The 17,182-nt window shown below is 37.5% G+C and overlaps 1 protein-coding gene across 1 annotated transcript in view; it reads left to right on the top strand.

Annotated features, from left to right (window-relative positions):
• The window catches only part of nrm (neuromusculin), a 541,650-nt gene that overhangs the window by 358,824 nt on the left and 165,644 nt on the right, over nt 1-17,182 (top strand). The window contains exon 10 of the mRNA XM_083111557.1: nt 14,279-14,390. Coding sequence (XP_082967683.1) covers nt 14,279-14,390 — 112 coding nt within the window. The remainder of the gene's footprint in view (nt 1-14,278; nt 14,391-17,182) is intronic.

Here is a 17,182-nt window from a genome sequence, read left to right as displayed (position 1 = left end):
TCCTGCATGAGTAGTGTCACCATCTTGTTGCATCTAAATTGATGTAAGACGGAGCCGCCTTATTTCGGAAACGAGGAAGGCGATTAACGTGCCGTTGTAGCGCTCAGCAGTGGCTGTTTTGGTTGCACCAAGTTCATTCTAAAAAGAAAGAAAGGAAGGAATAATCACAGAAGCATGGGTCATTGCATAACACTGGAACTGTGCAAGTATCTTTCATGCAAGAGTTCCGGGTTCTATCTGGCCCAACATCTGCAGTTTTCTTTAGTTATGTAACGTCGTGAGTGGATTAGAGTTCCATCTGGCATGGCAAGGAATTCTTCCAAAACATAAGCAATTTCAACAGGAGTCCATAGCACCATAATCCATTGGGAGAATAAAATGAAATTTTTTTTAATACAAATTCAAAATAAAATATGTCTCATCAATATGGTCCACCCTGTATAATCAAATGACGTATCTCATTTAAGAATCGGTTAATGTTTGAGATGATTAACCACAAATTCAAGCAGAGGGAAAAGGAAGGGAGAGAGTGTTGTGAAGTGAGTGAATGCACATCTATCTTGGCTCCATTTTTAAGATGAATATCTGCGATTTGCCATTTCTTTTACTATTAATATTATTATCAATCCAAAATTAACAATACCTTATTTGTTTATATCTGTGTACGTGTGCGTATCTGTATGCATGTATATGTTTGTTTGTGTGGATTTTTCAAGGAAAGATATTTTGAGGTAGCTCCAAAACGATTATGCCAACAATTGATTGAACTCTATCATCACTCGCCATAAGCATACGTAGAGTCACGAATACTTCTGGGTTGTAACAATTCCATTGACTCTCAATGGCATCGTTACAACCTAGAACTGTCTGTGACTGTACGTGTCATTTTAAGACTTCTAATTTTAAGCTAGGTGGATGGAAGTTTAAGTAGAGATTTTCATACAAAGGGAGCTCTCTAAAACACAAGCACAGGAACAATCTCGACAGGAAGATAGAAAATGAAGTAAAAATTATGCCAAAGAAGTAACCGTTAGGATTGGAATCTATATTCAATCTTGTAGCTTAATACTGAGTAGAAAAGTAAATCTTAAAATAAACCAACAAATTTCAAATATTTCATTTACTAAGTAACTCTCGTCTGAATAATTCACAAGAATAGGTTGCATCTTACTCCATAGAGGTTTGATTCATTCATTGATCGATTGATTTTATTTGATTTTACTTCGCTGTTCTGCCACTAAACGGCTAATCTTGAAGATGATGATGAGTGATGATATGATGAAGTTGATGAAGGGATACACAAAGAGCACGCTTGTCCAGACCAAGATTCGAGCCCAGGACACCTGGCGTCGTATCGCGCTGTGCTAACCACTACGCCACGGAGGTCGGCACTGCAGAAACCAGTCACGATCTAGGGAAGCGCGTTGAGTGGACTCACGATCTCGTCACTTAGTACCGTGGTCGAGTCCAGCTCTAGACCATGGCCGTATTTAGAGGGTTCAAACCCGCTCCCCCCCGAAACGTCTGACATGTTGGATTAATAGAAGTTCACAAACCAAAATCTGTAACTCATTTTCAAAAATGTATTCGCCGTTTCGCAAAAATACAACAGGGAGGTAATGCTGAAAAGATCGTGCTAGAATTTTCAAACATTTGGAATTTTGAAATTTGAGCGAAACAGGTTAAATTCTTGGAATCGCAGCTCACCTGCGACCCTTCCATTTCACTTCTGCTGTCCTCTTTCTAGTGTCAGACTCAAAATGCCTTTATGATTGTCCCTAAATTCCCTTTCCAACTTTCAAATTCCCTGTCCGATAAGGTTTAAAGTCCCCTTTGATAAGAGTTCAAACCTAGGATCTAAAGTTTTGTAGAGCATTCCGTTTGCAATTAAGGTTACAATACATGCACCAAGTTTTTAAAAGAATAAGTGGTTACACAGTTTTCTAAATTCAAAAAATTAAGTTTTACGGTTAAACAACAAAAACTTTAAGACTAAAATTTCCATCTTACTTTTAAAGCTTTTTCTTGAAGGTATTTAAAATTTAATAACAAAGTATAATATTTGTGCATTTCAATACACTCTGTATGAAACATAAGAAAAACTTGTCCTGGATATTCATTCATCTGCTGGATAGAGTAAGCCTTCTCAAGAATATAACAACAGCAGTATTATTAATAATAATAATTATTATTGTTGTTATTATTTCTATTATTGAAATATCTGTCGACGCCCATGAGAACAATTATGAATGAAACCCCCACCTGAAATTTTTTCCTGCCTTCGGCCATGCTCTAGACAGGGTATTACTTTGTCCTGTAGTTAATTTCCTTTAATCAGCATTGATCCTTATCACCACGATTCACCAAAAGTGGTAGAAAAGCGACAAGAAAATGTAAACACACTCAAACATATAAGGTACTGATGATAGCTTAGTAGAGAGAAAGAAGCAAGAAAATTACGAGCTCGTGGAGTTTGTTAAATGTATCTTCACCGTATTCACTTGCTTCAGAAAACCTGGGGGAGAACTCAAAACGCAAGTTCGAACCCATGTCCACATTCCGTTCCCGTTTGCAGTGGGAATAAGAACAGCTTTGGAATAAAGCTCACATTTATTCCCTGGACACGAAAACTCTTCCAGTAATAAAGTTTCCAAAAAAACAGCACGAGAAATTTTGCATTTTCCTAAACATCTCCGTATGACATTTTACTTGGTGCCTCTCTCTGTTTTTTTTATCGGTTTCGTCGAGCAAGCGTAAACATAATATATTTCCTTGAAACCAAGGACATGGCGGTTTCAGCTGGTGGAGAATGACTTTTTTTGCCATTAAAGATTAAAGTGCTTCGTTCTCCTCTCTTCCTCTAGAAAATTACCAGATCCCAGGACCCGGAAACCCTTTCCACGAATATTACAGCCCTAGCTAGTTAGCCCGGGAGGCCAAGAGGAAAATAAATTACATAAAAAAGGATGGATCATCCCGCGCCGTGTAGTTACGGTTTCAACCAATGGCCCACTCGGAGCGCTCCGGTCCTGAGGATTTGATAGATGTTCATTATCGGCGAGTTCTTTGTTAATGTGTGCGCTTACTGCGGTGCTCTGCGTTAAATATCTGACGATGAGGCTTATCTGAAAGCGTGCTGTGGGTTCAGCTCGCCAGAGGCGCTGTGGTCGATACTCATTTTCGTCAATGTTGCCAACTGTGTTAATTGGAGCTTCGAGAGTAAGGTGTGCATATAGATGGCGTGGTCTGCAAAAGATACCCTTGGTCTCTGTGGAAACAAATGGACGGATGGAATATTTTCTGCAGACCTTATTAATATGGTTAAGTGTTTTTTTAACTATATTTCGCCGTAGAGAAGTAGTCTCTAATTTGCAAAAGGCTTTATCTCCTCCAGATAGTCGTTATCATGATGGGCGAAGGTTCAAATCCTGGCTACAGCTTTTTCGTTTGTATGTGTTTCCTTTAGTACACTAGTTCTTCTGATTTAATTATCTTACGTCACTTTCTCTCCCACTTTATACCAGTTCCTATTGTTATTGGCTCTCTTGCTACGTCTAGCTAATCGCGAAGATGAGGAAGAAATTTCACGAGACGAAAAGGACAAGACACAAACCCCACAAAGATTATAAAAGATTATCCGTGATTCTAGACGCCAGAGCATCGTTAGTCTGTAGGAGTTCAGTCAAGAGGTTGACTTTTGGGAACACAGAGAAAAGTCACCCCTTACACCCCAAGAATGGAAAGGACAACCACAAATACAAATGGATAGGACAGAACACAGGTCTGCATTGGCTTCGGAACATTCGCCAGAACAGCCAAGGACACACTCCATGGTTGTATAGTGATTAGATGGAATTGACTGTAAAGAAACCATTTTTATTCTTCTCATTGAATCTGCCGTTAACGTGTAGAAATTGGTAACGGAGATGTTGCGTGGTTATTGATTGTGGTCCCATTTTAAGTAGATCTATTAATTTTTCTATAGGAGTGGATAAGTCTGTGGGAAAAGGAAATTGGCAGGCGGTTGAGATGGGACGGTGAGTGTGGCAAGAATTGAAATTCTCTCGTGTACCCCGAACGAAACTTGATCCGTCAGCGTTCCGAAGACTCAAACTTATAAATAAAGCAAACACAACGAACGGAGACAGCTGTTCAAATACAGGCGCGGGAGAGACGTCAATTTCGCTGGGAAGGAAAGAAAATAAAGCACCGAGAAAGGAATGGATTAGTATCTAGTTGCAGTAGAAACCATATCACCAGGCACTTTCTTAGCTCATCAAGTGAAAGAAATGATCTCCTCTTGAGTTCGCAATTCGAGCTGCTCCGCCATGGTTCACGAGATATCTCTTTCCTTGGCTATAGAACGTTGCCTATTTCTGACATTAAGTAAATAGCAAAATGAAAGTAAATTTCGTATGATTTCTGCAGCAGGTAGAACATTTTTATTTGCTCTACATAAAGGAAGAATATCACACAAAATTTTGTATTTGAATCAATAAATGTATAAAGAATATTTAAGCATAATTCCCTCAAAATAGGTAAGGTTTTTTGCTCACAATTACACATTTTAATCACAGCCAGTATCCGTGCTAGAGTGGTTAGCGTATCCCAGTATGAATCCATGTCCTATCTACTGATATTAGTACGCAAGGTCTGCCTGGTGGCGTAGTGGTAACGTCGTCGACTTATAATCAAGGGGTCCCGGCTTCGATACCCTGTGGAGCACATTGCACAGTGGTTCTGATCCTACTTTTATACTGTAGATCCAGTTCTGATTAGCCTATCTGTGCACAAAGTGGACTCCATACAAAAATTACAATCAAATCTTAGTACTTAAGTATCAAACTTACATTGTGTTTGTTACATCGCCTAATTCACCAATTCTCGATTCATCCTCAACGTTGCGATTAGACGTAGAGGGGTAGAAAAGCGACGTGAAATAACGGAAAGAGAAACAGCAAACAGTTACACGTTAGTTTCTTTATTCTTAATATCAAATCACAAACAGTTCTCGTACAAGCTTGCACAATTTGTATAACTCTAACCATATAACTCGTGCAAGAACTTAGATTTAGGACTTCTATGAAAATTCATATTTAGAACACGATTGTTTTCTTGTAAATTTTTATACAAATGTAGTGAATGTAAGTGCATTTACGTTGCATATTTTGACGATAAATGAATGTTTCTTGCATATATAGTGTATGATTTACAGAATTGCTCACGATTGTTACTTCATTTAGCCAAATTTCCAGATTGTAAATTAATTTGTTTCAGTATTCAAAGCTGCGTCTTTTTAATTAACTCCTAGAATCCAATATGTCTATGTTATAAAGATTGATGAATGAACTTCGTTCTACAAGAGAGAGGAACGTGTCTAGCTTGCTGACACTGCTTACACTTACAATTTTCGGATGATTCTTGCAGATTGTCACTGTTATTTAGTTGTGCAATTATTTTTCCTGAGCTTCAATTCGAATATAGGAAAGTGTTCTCTGCAGATGTACGTTAACGGATACATGGAAAGTTATGATGCCAGAAAAATGAATATGCAGGAGGGGGTAGAAGAATTTGTGAGCAGGGAGTCGTACTAACTAACTAACTAACTCTCTAGCCTTCTTAAACCCGAAGGTTCATGGCTGCAGCAACACAGGCCTTCCATCTGTCCCTATCTTGAGCAAGATGTATATACTCTTTTCCATCCCTACCGATTTCCTTTAAATCCATCTCAACGTTGTCCCTCCATCTTCGTCTTGGCCTTCCTACAGGTCTTTTACCATCAGGTTTCCCAACAAGAATCCTGTGAACTCCTCTTTCCTCTCCCATTTGTGCCACATGGCCTGCCCACCTAAGTCTTCTTCGTTTAATTATTCTAATAATATCTGGACATGAATACAAATTATGCAGTTCTAAATTATGTAACCTTCTCCACTCACCTGTCTCCTCTACCCTTTTAGGTCCAAATATTTTCCTAGGGATCTTATTTTCAAATACTCTCAATTTATGTTCCTCTTCCAATGTAAGGGACCAAGTTTCACACCCATATAATACTAGAGGTAAAATTACTGTTTTGTATATTTTAACTTTTAGTTTCTTAGATATTAAACGAGAAGACAAAAGTTTATGAAGAGAGAAGTAACATGCATTTCCTGAATTAAGCCTACTTTTCATTTCCTCTTTAATATAATTTTCATTTGTTAATATTACTCCTAAGTATTTGAATTTGGAAACTGGTTCAAACGAGTTGTTATCAATAATTAGATTTTGATTATTACCTAACACTTGGTTTCGGCCTGTAAGCATATATTTAGTTTTCTCTTTGTTAACTTCCAAACCTATCTCTTTAGCAGTTTTGAAAGATATTTTAGCATTATTTTTAATTGTATTTATATCATCCCCTAATAAGTCTACATCAACTGCATATGCTAACAACTAAGTCACACCATTTAATTTTAGTCCTTAGTTAGTTTCTTTTACCTTCCTAACAGCATATTCTAAGGCAAAATTAAAGAGCAATGGAGATAATGGATCTCCTTGTTTTAACCCATCATGAATTGTAAATTTGTCAGACACATTAATACCCACACGAATTTTACTTTCTGTTTCACTGGTGCATACTTTTATCATACTAACAAGCTTCTTAGGTATTCCACACTCGACTAATTTATTATATAATTTATCTCTTTTAACCGAATGATATGCTTTTTTTTAAATCAATGAAAGCTGATGGACCTTTTGATTATATTCCCACTTTTTTCAAGTGTCTGTCTGATGTGAAAAATTTGATCTGTAGTCGATCTGTTACGTTTAAATCCACATTGACAATCACCTATAATTTCATTAGCATATGGGGTAAGTCTTGTTAAAAGAATGTTAGATAATATTTCATATGTTGTTGAGAGTAGAGAAATTCCACGGTAATTATTGCAGTTCATTTTATCACTTTTTTTAAAAGCATGAAGAATTATGGATTATTTCCACTGAAGATGGATTTCTTCTTTTATTCCATATTAAACAAATTAATTTATGAATTTGAGATATTAATGAATTTCCACCATATTTAAATAACTCAGCTGGTATTAAATCAATGCCAGGTGCTTTGTTATTCTTTAGCCTTTTAATAGCATATTTAACTTCAGTCAAGTTAGGTTCTGGAACTAAAGGTTCTGCTGTGTGTACTTCATTTACTTCTGATTTGCACTTACATGTTACATCTATTTGTAATAGATTTGGTAGAAGGGGAAAGATGCCTTCCTATCTTGTTCCTTTCTAGCATGCTTACTGTTGACTGATAGACTGATGTACAAGAAGTCCTAGACTGCAGATAATGAAGATGTCCTTTGTACCCGAACTAGAGGGACCACGTGTATTTTACCCAATATAAAATATTCTCCTGTTACATCGTGTAGTGTTATGGATCTTCCTCGACCTACAGATTTGTGCGTACAGAGAAACAAATGTTATCAACCTGGAAGAAATTCTTAGTTGAATATTGCATATAATAAGTAGTTTAAATATTTTCAGTAAAAATTTATAACATTACATATTGTGTCTTTGTTGTGGAGCAGTTTGTCGTTTTCTTTATTGTCTATGGAATGTCAGTATAATAACTTTTCATTTTTATTTTCCATATTTTGAGCGCATGTTCTTCAGTTCTCTACATCATGTCTACATTCAAATTTAAATCCACATTCTTCTAGATCTTCTTTCTCTTAATTCGATTCTTTTACGTGGCTCTTCTGTAGCTTTTGGCTAATCGCGACGATGAGGATGAGTGATGATGATGAAATTGATCAAGGGGCACTCGCAAAGAACACCTACAGGGATTGGCTGATCTTGTTTTGAAACCAGATGCTCGGTTTGAAAGAAATCTGAAATATTATGAAATTCAGATAAGGATCTGTTTTACAGAAATCCATGACATAAGTTCTGCTAAAATTTTGGAAATTTCATATCTTGGCGTAATAATATCAATGTTCGGAAAGTTTTGGAAGAAACTTTGCAAACTTGTATCTTTCCCTCTAATTGTAAGAGACGTATACATTTGCCTTCTGGGATCTAGCTATGTTTCCAAATCGTGTTTGGATTAGCTATCAGATTATAAATTCAGGTATGTGTTACGGATACGCAAGTTCTGAAGAGATGAAGAGTGAGTCAACGCTTGTAATGTTTTGACTTTACATTATATTCAAAAGCATTTGAATTCCGACTTAAAATACTTTCAGTGACACCTCTCTGCTCGTTCTCTCTCTCTCTGTTCTGAGTTAAAGCTGGAAAGAGACACCCTGAATACTAATAGGAGAGAATTTCGAATGTACGCAGAGCCCAGTTCAGTAAATATATTTTGTAATCGATATTCGAGAGTAAGTTATTCAGAAAAGATGTCTCAGGAAAGCTTCCAAAGGCAGACAAAAGTCCTCGGAGATCCAACAATTATTTCAACACGTGATTCGTTTTCACAGACCGCTTTATTTCAACGCGGACTGTTAACAGGTCGTGCCTTTTAACAGTCGCATTTATCTTACTCGGGAAAGGATTTTTCTATATATTACTTTTCTTTTAAGCAGCATTAGGCTGTTTCAGAAACAGCATAATGTCCACACCTGCTCCAGAAGCAACCCGCGAAGAAACTGTAAGTTTTAAAATGCCACACAGTTTAACTGTATATTCCCAAAACGAAACTCGTGCACAAACTTTAAGACAACAATGTCATAACTATGTTAGTCGCAATCATCAATTCAAGTGCGCATGCGCTACGTGGACGAGCCCATTTACAAAATAGAGGTGACGGCTGCAAGTGCGCATGCGCTAACGGGACGAGTCTACTCGTATATAAGGTGACGTCTAGAAGTGCGGATGTGCTAACTGACGCAATAGTGGAGACGGCTGCAAATGGAACGCAGTTATGGAAGCTGGTTCTGTGAAAATCGTCTTGTTTCACTTGGAAATGGTATTCCATGCTTTTTACTTACGGCACATAATTCGGATAAGAAAATAGTATATTTTGTAATCGATATGGAAAACTCTTTGAAGACCCCCAACTATCAAGAATGTACCTTTTAAGCTCTAAATTGAACGTTACCCATGCATTTGAATTTATAATGTTGTTCTAAAACAATGGATGTGATTGTAACAACAGTTTACATTGAATGTAACTAAAATTTCGCTGTAGGCAAGAACTGTTTAAAGAAATTAAAAATGAAAATGATGTGTGATTGTAAATAAAGAGAATGCGTTGCCGGAAATTGCAAAAAATTCTCGGGTTGCTATGGTGAGCACGCTTCAGTTGAGAATCAATACATTATGTATTAACCAACTCCAAGAAAGATCTATTCGCAAAACATAAGCCCTATTGACATTATAGAATGTGTTGATGCTCTGTGTTATATGTTACTTACTGCCGACTAGGTGGACAAATGTGTTATGTAGTCTACTTTACTTGGGTATACTCTGTGTGTTTCTTCACTAATTTAATCTAATCATCACTCATTCTCATCGTCACGATTAGCCAAACCTGGAAGAAAGACGGCGTGAAATAACAAAAGTACAAATTTCGCTTCGAAAATGATGTCATTTGAAAATACTTTATAAAACTGCTGTTGGCTTGCCCATCTTTCTGCTCTTGAGAATTAGATTTTGTATACGAGGGTCACTCTGAGAATTTTGAGAATGGAAACTACAAAACGAAATCTTATCAAAGTATTCTCCACCACACTCTATCCGTTAAAACAACTTTTTGAACGCCATGCGCCCTTCGGCATGGTACAAAGACACTATTCATATGCAGTAAATGCGGCTTCATGTGAGACAAATCGACGACCGCGAATGATTTATTTTCACTTTAGGAAAATAAACACATAGTGCCAGATCCAGACTGTACGGGGGATGGGGTAATGTTTTGACTCGTTCGGATAGTTTGGTGTCTCCCTTGCGGTGTGAGCAGAGGCATTGTCATGGTGCAGCAAGATTCCGCCCAGGTCTGTCTCTTGACGGTTCCTCAACGCATCGAACACTTTCGTATTTTCCGCCTCTAGACGGTTTGGTCCATCTAGCAGATGCATCTTTCAGGTTCATGAACATAGGTGTTTCTCTGTGACTGTTGCATCCGTTTCATCTAACCATCATTATTCATCATTGTCGCAATTGGCCTAAAAGACAGGAGAAATATGCTGGTTGGTTGGTTGATTTGGTAATTTAAGTCCACTTTATGCACAGTAAGGCTAATCAGGACTGGACGTACAGATTAAAGTGGGGTCCGAACCACTTGTGCCTCCACCGGGTATCGAACCCGGGACCCCTCGATTACAAGGCGACGACGTTTCCACTGCGCCATCAGGGAGGCCCTAGGAGAGATATGTAAATTAGGACCAATACAAAGAATAGTTTGATACCAAGTTCGCTGAAGGAGTGTCTTTCCATAAGAAAATACACATGATTTGTTACTTACGTTCAATATTGAAATGCACCGTGGTAATATCCGTTTCTTCGGTCGAAAATATTCCCGTCCCGGCAGCGAAACTAAGAATGCGAATTTCCCTGACTGACATTCCGTGCGAAACTGGCATCATAAGTTAGGGAAATTATTATTGGGGCTTACAACGCATAAACAATCGTTAGGAATACATCTTCGTATTAAAAGCAAGGAAACGTTCTCCTCCTTCGGGCTTCGAGACATTACTCATGCGCCGGGAAAACACTTCAGGAGGGGGAAAAGGGCGATTGCTCATGCTTGATCATATGGGGGAAGCGCCAGAAGCATTGAATTATGTTGTCCCTGGGCGTAGGGTTCCACTGGGCACAGCAGTCGGTCTATCAATCTTTGCGTGGAAGGAACCCAGCCGACCAAACCACCTACCAGAGTTCGCATTTTTATTTATAACCGAAATCGTTCCTCGGCGGTACATGCAATCCTTTCAGCGTTTTACTCTCGGACTTCTTGTTTCTTTTTCGCTGGGGAAAAATCCTGCGGTATTGCTAGCCAAGTGGCAGCGTCTGGTTATTTTTTTTTCTCGCCTTTCACATACGAGCTTGGCTTGTCGTGTGTTCTCTCCTTTATGGCGTTAAATTTGAATTATTGTCTTTCTGCTCGCTCCCGCTAAAAGGAGCCGGGGTGTACAATGATCCAAACGCCATTCATTTGGTTTGTAATCTGCACCCGACTTCTCTCATTTCCCCTATGCCCTTCAGCGGTGGCTGTTCTCTACACCAGGAAACCAAAGCTTTTTTCTTCAAGTATTTTAAACGTACTATAGTGGGCGTAAGCAGACGAGACGCACAGAATCTACATTCAGACATCAGTTTAGCAACCGCAAGGAGACAGTCAATCAGGGAAAAGGAAATTACGCTGTTTATTTAACACCCAACTCTCATGACCATCGTTCCTATGTTGTTATGCATTGCCTTACGCCTTTCATCTTTAACTCTCAAAACGAAGAGTTGATTGGTGGCTTTGAAGGGTTGCATCACGTGGTACCAAAGTTTACCAAATTTTAGAGGCTTACGTAATTTGTGCCGGGACTGGGGTATCAGTGTGTTTGTACATCTAAAAGTTGGGGTGGTATAGATATATTGAATACCATAGTCATATAATCATGATATTTAAATAACTGTAATCAGATACAAATCTGTAAGTACCACTGCAGTTTGAGCTTCAAGATACTGCATACTTCGTTAACAGAGTGAACATCAGTTAATACCAGTGATTCCCTATCTCATTCAAGCTGGCCTTCAATACGACGCCAGAGAACCCGGGTTCGAATCTTGGCCTGAGCATTGGTGTTCTTTGCGAGTGTCCATTCATAATTTTCATGATATGATTACTCATCCTCGTAATCAGCCAAAAGTGGCAGAAAAGCAAAGCAAAATCAATGTCATTCAGCGATATATTTCCTGAAAACTGCTCGCGGACTGTCCAATCTATTAAAAACATATACTCGAATTTTGCAGCAAATGAGGGCATGTGGGAAGCAAGCAAGTTTAATAACCATTATTTTATTTGTACATCATTACGTAACGTCGCTTTTCTACTTCCTCGGATTATTCGTAACAAGACCGATATTCGAACCCTAGCGTCGTAGCGCACTGTTCTAACCACTTTGCCACGGAGGTCTAATTGCTGTGATAACAACGACGTATCACTCTTATCTTCCTTAAATTCTTGTATGGGCCTCACCAATGGCGGAGTGGTAGCGTCGTCGCCTTGTAATCAAGGGTTCCAGAGTTTGATACCCGGTGGAGGCACATGGTGTTTCGGATCACACTTTAATCTGTAGGTCTAGTCCCGATTAGCCTTACTGAGCATAAAGTGGACTTAAAACACGAACTCAATCAATTCAATTCAACACATTTCTCACAAGAGGAAGACGAAGTGTGAAGTGAAAAGTGTAGTCAAGTGGTTAATGTTTCTCAAGAATGAAAATTGTCCATTGTGGAAGAATCTGCACGTCCTGTGGGTCCATATCGCTAGGAATGGAGACGGGACAACTGGATCGCGATGCTCATACCACAACTTCTATATGTACGGCCACATTTATAATAAATTACTAAATTAATATCAATTCGAATATTCACTCTGTGTACCGAGGCAATAGTGTCCATCGATTTCTTTGGATCTTTCTGTTAATGCAGATGAACGAATAATGGATGGATGTGAGCATGATCCTTCACTACGTGAAGAGTGATTTAGGATTACTGAGAGCGAATACGTCATCTGCTGGCATTCCACACCCGGCAGCAGTTCCTAATGGTTCGAAACGGATATCCGCGATTCTATGGCAACAGGCCGTGAAGCAACTTACCCAAGCGGAGTTTTGAAAGCAAACTTTCGCCAGCCGTGTTTCGCGAGAAGCTGCTATAATTGCCATTGATTACATTTCGCTCTGATTTGCCCATCGATGCTTGAGCCTCCTGATGCGGGGGTCATTAAGTGATAGCAGATGTTCCCCGGAGGGCCACCGCAATTACATGCAGCGATTAGCATGGAAAAGTTTACCTTCACGGGTAAGGCTTACCTGCGTGAAGATTACCACAAAGAGAGGCAGAGAGAGAGAGAGATTGATTGTGTGTGTGTTGATGGACTTTGGTACCACGAGTAACAGTAACCTTACTATAAATTAGCATGTAGTCATATGGTTGCAAGGAAGCTCCTGTATCATTGTGGCAAACAAGATTTTCGATGTTGTTGCTTCCCAAAATGTAATGCTTACCTTAGCACACTGGATGCAAACCCTTGCAATTAGAATGAGAAGCATCTTGAATTAAACATTTGCAAATGGTATTGGGAGATGTGATAAATTGAAAACTATTATCTCTTGTTCCCATATATAATTTTGTGTGGTTCAGTACTGTTTCTTCTCCGTTAAACTTTGCCTGTTCAGTTTCTTCTAACAATATATTTCTGCTACATATTTTGTCGCTAAGAAGTACTGTTAAGCTGTGAAAACAGCTGTCATATACAGTAGACTAGTATACTCTTGCTACTCAGGGCATACCTTGCAGAGAGAATGTATAATATGATAATGACATTATTTGTGTTTTCAATATAGTAATACGCTTGACGAAAGTACCGTGTGATATAAACTTTGCCAATACTGCGAATTTAGTTTATATTCGAAAACGTTTGATGCATTTAAGTGGTTAAATTGAGTTATATTGAAATTAAAGTATCTAAAATAAGTTATATGATTGCATGCTAACTCTATTCTGATTTAGGGAATCAAAATATGAAAATGAAACCTCCAAGGTGGAGCTGCTATTCCAAAGAGACGTGTTGCAAAACGAATTGAAATCCTGACCATAATCTTAAACAGAGTGAGTCTGCAATTCCTTTAGAGGCCAGTATTAACGAAATCAAAAACTGGATTTTTTTTAAAAAAATGTAAAATAATTTCAATAGTTGTTTACAACTAGCTGACCTATCAAACGTACCGTCTGCCAATATTGTTTCTCATCTTAATTTGAAGATACTCTTTGTTAAACCTGCCAGCCCTTTGTACTTGTCGACTTGCCCAGCAGGCTTTGGAGAAACACGAAGATTCAGACTCACCCTGTATAAACATCATTTTACTCTATACATTCCACAATACAAAAATGAAAATTTATAATTATTCAGATTTTAGGCTTAATTTTATTTATAGTTCTTTATTGTAATATGTTATACTTTGTTCTTTTCATATATTCTAGCAATTAAATAATTTCATAGAAAGTGCTTGTTTTTTAATGATCACCCTGTACAAGGAATACGTGTTGGAAGCTTACCGTTCTCCTTGTTTTTTTCCAGATCCACCCATTGTGTCCGTAATCCCAGAGAACGTGACAGTGAATGAAACAACCGATGTCCTCCTATTCTGCCATTATGAGGCAAACCCCATGCATCTTGTTGCCGTCCGATGGTAAGTCCCAATAATACTTCTATAATTCCGTTCAAATTTTCCAATTTTCCTCTGTGCTCTCTCTTCCTCCCTGGAACAGATATACAAGAGTATTGATTTCTCATCGTTGTTTTAAAATGTATCTACATCTTCAGGAGTAACAAAGGTTTGTATATTTTATGTACACTTCTATAAATTGTTGTAGGATGATAGTGAAGTTGAGAGGAGGCGTATCTATCTCAGTTTTGGCACCCACAAGCAAGTATCATCATTCCATGACAATTGTAAACAGTGTAAAAAAATTTTACTTCAAAATGCATCACTCAGCCAACATTATATATTATTTTATCTCTCATTTAGTATGAATGAGCATTAATTTGGGAACATGGATTTATAACACAGCATTTTCGTTGATTTAGAAATTTGCAGACAGTAACGGGTATTCTGAGAATACCATGTTTTCCTAATTGCTACTTTAATGCATCTTCCCGTATTTTTGTGGGTATTATTCTAGTAGCATGTAATAATATGGCTTGTTTAAGCTATTTCTTTTTAATTTTTATTGAGAAAATGTCAGATACAGCAGAAACTGTTATTTTACGCTGAAATCATGAAAAATAAAAAACAAAATAAAAATATAACCAAAATAAGTCAAATATGCACTCTTTGATATTATTTAGCAGCATTTATTCTTATGAAAGACTGAAAATCATACTCTGAGTGGGATATATCAACACTTGATGGGAGATCATTATATTGTGTGGGGAGTCTGTAGAGAGGGTTCTTTTTTAATTTCCAGTCTAATATTTTCTGTGTGAACTAGGTTTGTATCACGTGTTGTGCGCATAGGCACACTAAAGTGGAATTCATAAAGGAGTGTATTTCCACGGATTTTGCCATTTTGCCAATTTTGTATAGATAAATCTAAATCATTCAACAAACTAGTAATTGTTCCTTATATGCAGCCATAGTTTCAAATGAGATGGGTTGCCAGATACAACAATAATAACTATAAGTTCCGCCAACCGAAAAAATCTTTAGTTCCTCCACATTTGTACATAATGTTCATTGCAAATACGCTCAGAGTGACAAATGATTCCCATTTATTTCTAACCGTGAGGCAGTTATTATGTTTCTTTTATCTCTTCAAATCAATTAATCAAAATATAGTTGCAAAGTATAGTCATTGGCCATTCAGCATGTTGAAGCTTGACGTTATATACACATCCATTATTTCTCACTATGCATATTACAGTAGTATGTAAAAACGCACCTAACAACAATCAGCAAATGACTCGCAAATTTCATGAAACTGGCTGTGTTCATTGCTATTAATTCACTAATGCATATAAAGTACACAGTAGTAGCTTTTACTGGTAATTCGGAATATTTATCATATGCTCACGTTGAAGTACATCTAATTGAATTTATTCACCAAATAGATGGCAAAACAAAAAGAATGTATTTTACTTACGCTGCAAATTAAATTTTCAAATACCTTCGGGTATTTCAAACAAATTTGTACATTTCGTTATAAAAGTGACATGTATCGATTTGACTAAACAAATTCGTCATGTTTATCCTGCTAACAAATCGCAAATGCAATTCTGGCTGTTATTAATGATACGTAAACGAATCCAGTCGTGAAACAAAAAAGTTAAATTTTAATTGAATTGTTCTGTGACATTTATTTCAGTGGGTGCAAATATTGCATCAGCAATTAGTTAAATATAAAAGCAATTACGATAGTAAGCTACGACAAGCCTTTCCATTCCGTGTGCTAATGTCCATGTAGTAAAAAAATATGTTTAAATAAGTTGTGTCCAATTGTCTAAGGGTAGGTAATGTGACAAACTTCCAGTATTCATTGTCACAAATTCCCATTTTCCTGCCTCACGTCTGAAACACAGCAAGTACATAGTTCAGAGATTTAAGGATGTGTTCGTTCTAATAAGAAATGTATTTTGTTTATAAAATATGTGCCTGCATCGCATAGCATTCTTGTGAAGAATCTTTGTAAGATTTCATGTATCATAAAGGAGAGAATACGACAAATGTGATTTCATTGTTTTTACAGTATTTCTAAAATATTTCCTTGCATATTGCAAATATGTAATATACGAATACAAATAATTATTGATACTTTGGCATATTTTTCGGCTTGAAAAGTAAGCTAAACTGCGCACAGAAAACTAAATGAGTCAAATCTATTTGATGCACCCAAAACACATAGCTTGATACCAGTGGCGGCGATTTGTTACCAAATTTGGGGGGCAGGACAGTATACTTTCCCTTGGTAGATAAGGTTTATCATAGTGCAAGGGCAATAGTGGCCAAAAAAATTGGTGGGTAATTGCCCCCTCACGCCCCCCCTAATCGCCGACACGCTAAAGTGTGCTTTTATGGCGTTTTCCAAGAATAAATTTCATAGTTTGGCGATTTTTGTATTTCGTTTGTAAAGGTAAAGCCATACTACATCATTTAATGCAAATTAGTATATTTTTTCTATGTCGAGCTGTACTTCAATGCATCCATTGATGCGATGTATTCATCTTTGATGCATTTATTTCTCTCTCTCTCTCTCTCTATATGTGTCTGTGTAGGGGGGGGGGTGAAGATTACCACAGGATTCCAAAATAAAAATTCCATTGTGATATTCGTAAGTTTAAGTTTGGACCATAACACATGATGGAAATCGAATATCAATATGTTTCAGTAACTGAAGATGTGACAGTGCTCAAAATAATTTTCTCTTATGCACCATTATCCAATAAAGACATCTGATAACGTCTGATTCTAGTTCGCATATTATT

The sequence above is a fragment of the Lepisma saccharinum genome, chromosome 25 (genome assembly GCF_977018435.1).
Source record: "Lepisma saccharinum chromosome 25, izLepSacc3.1, whole genome shotgun sequence".
Taxonomy (NCBI): domain Eukaryota; kingdom Metazoa; phylum Arthropoda; class Insecta; order Zygentoma; family Lepismatidae; genus Lepisma; species Lepisma saccharinum.
This window is presented reverse-complemented; position numbering and strand designations above follow the sequence as displayed.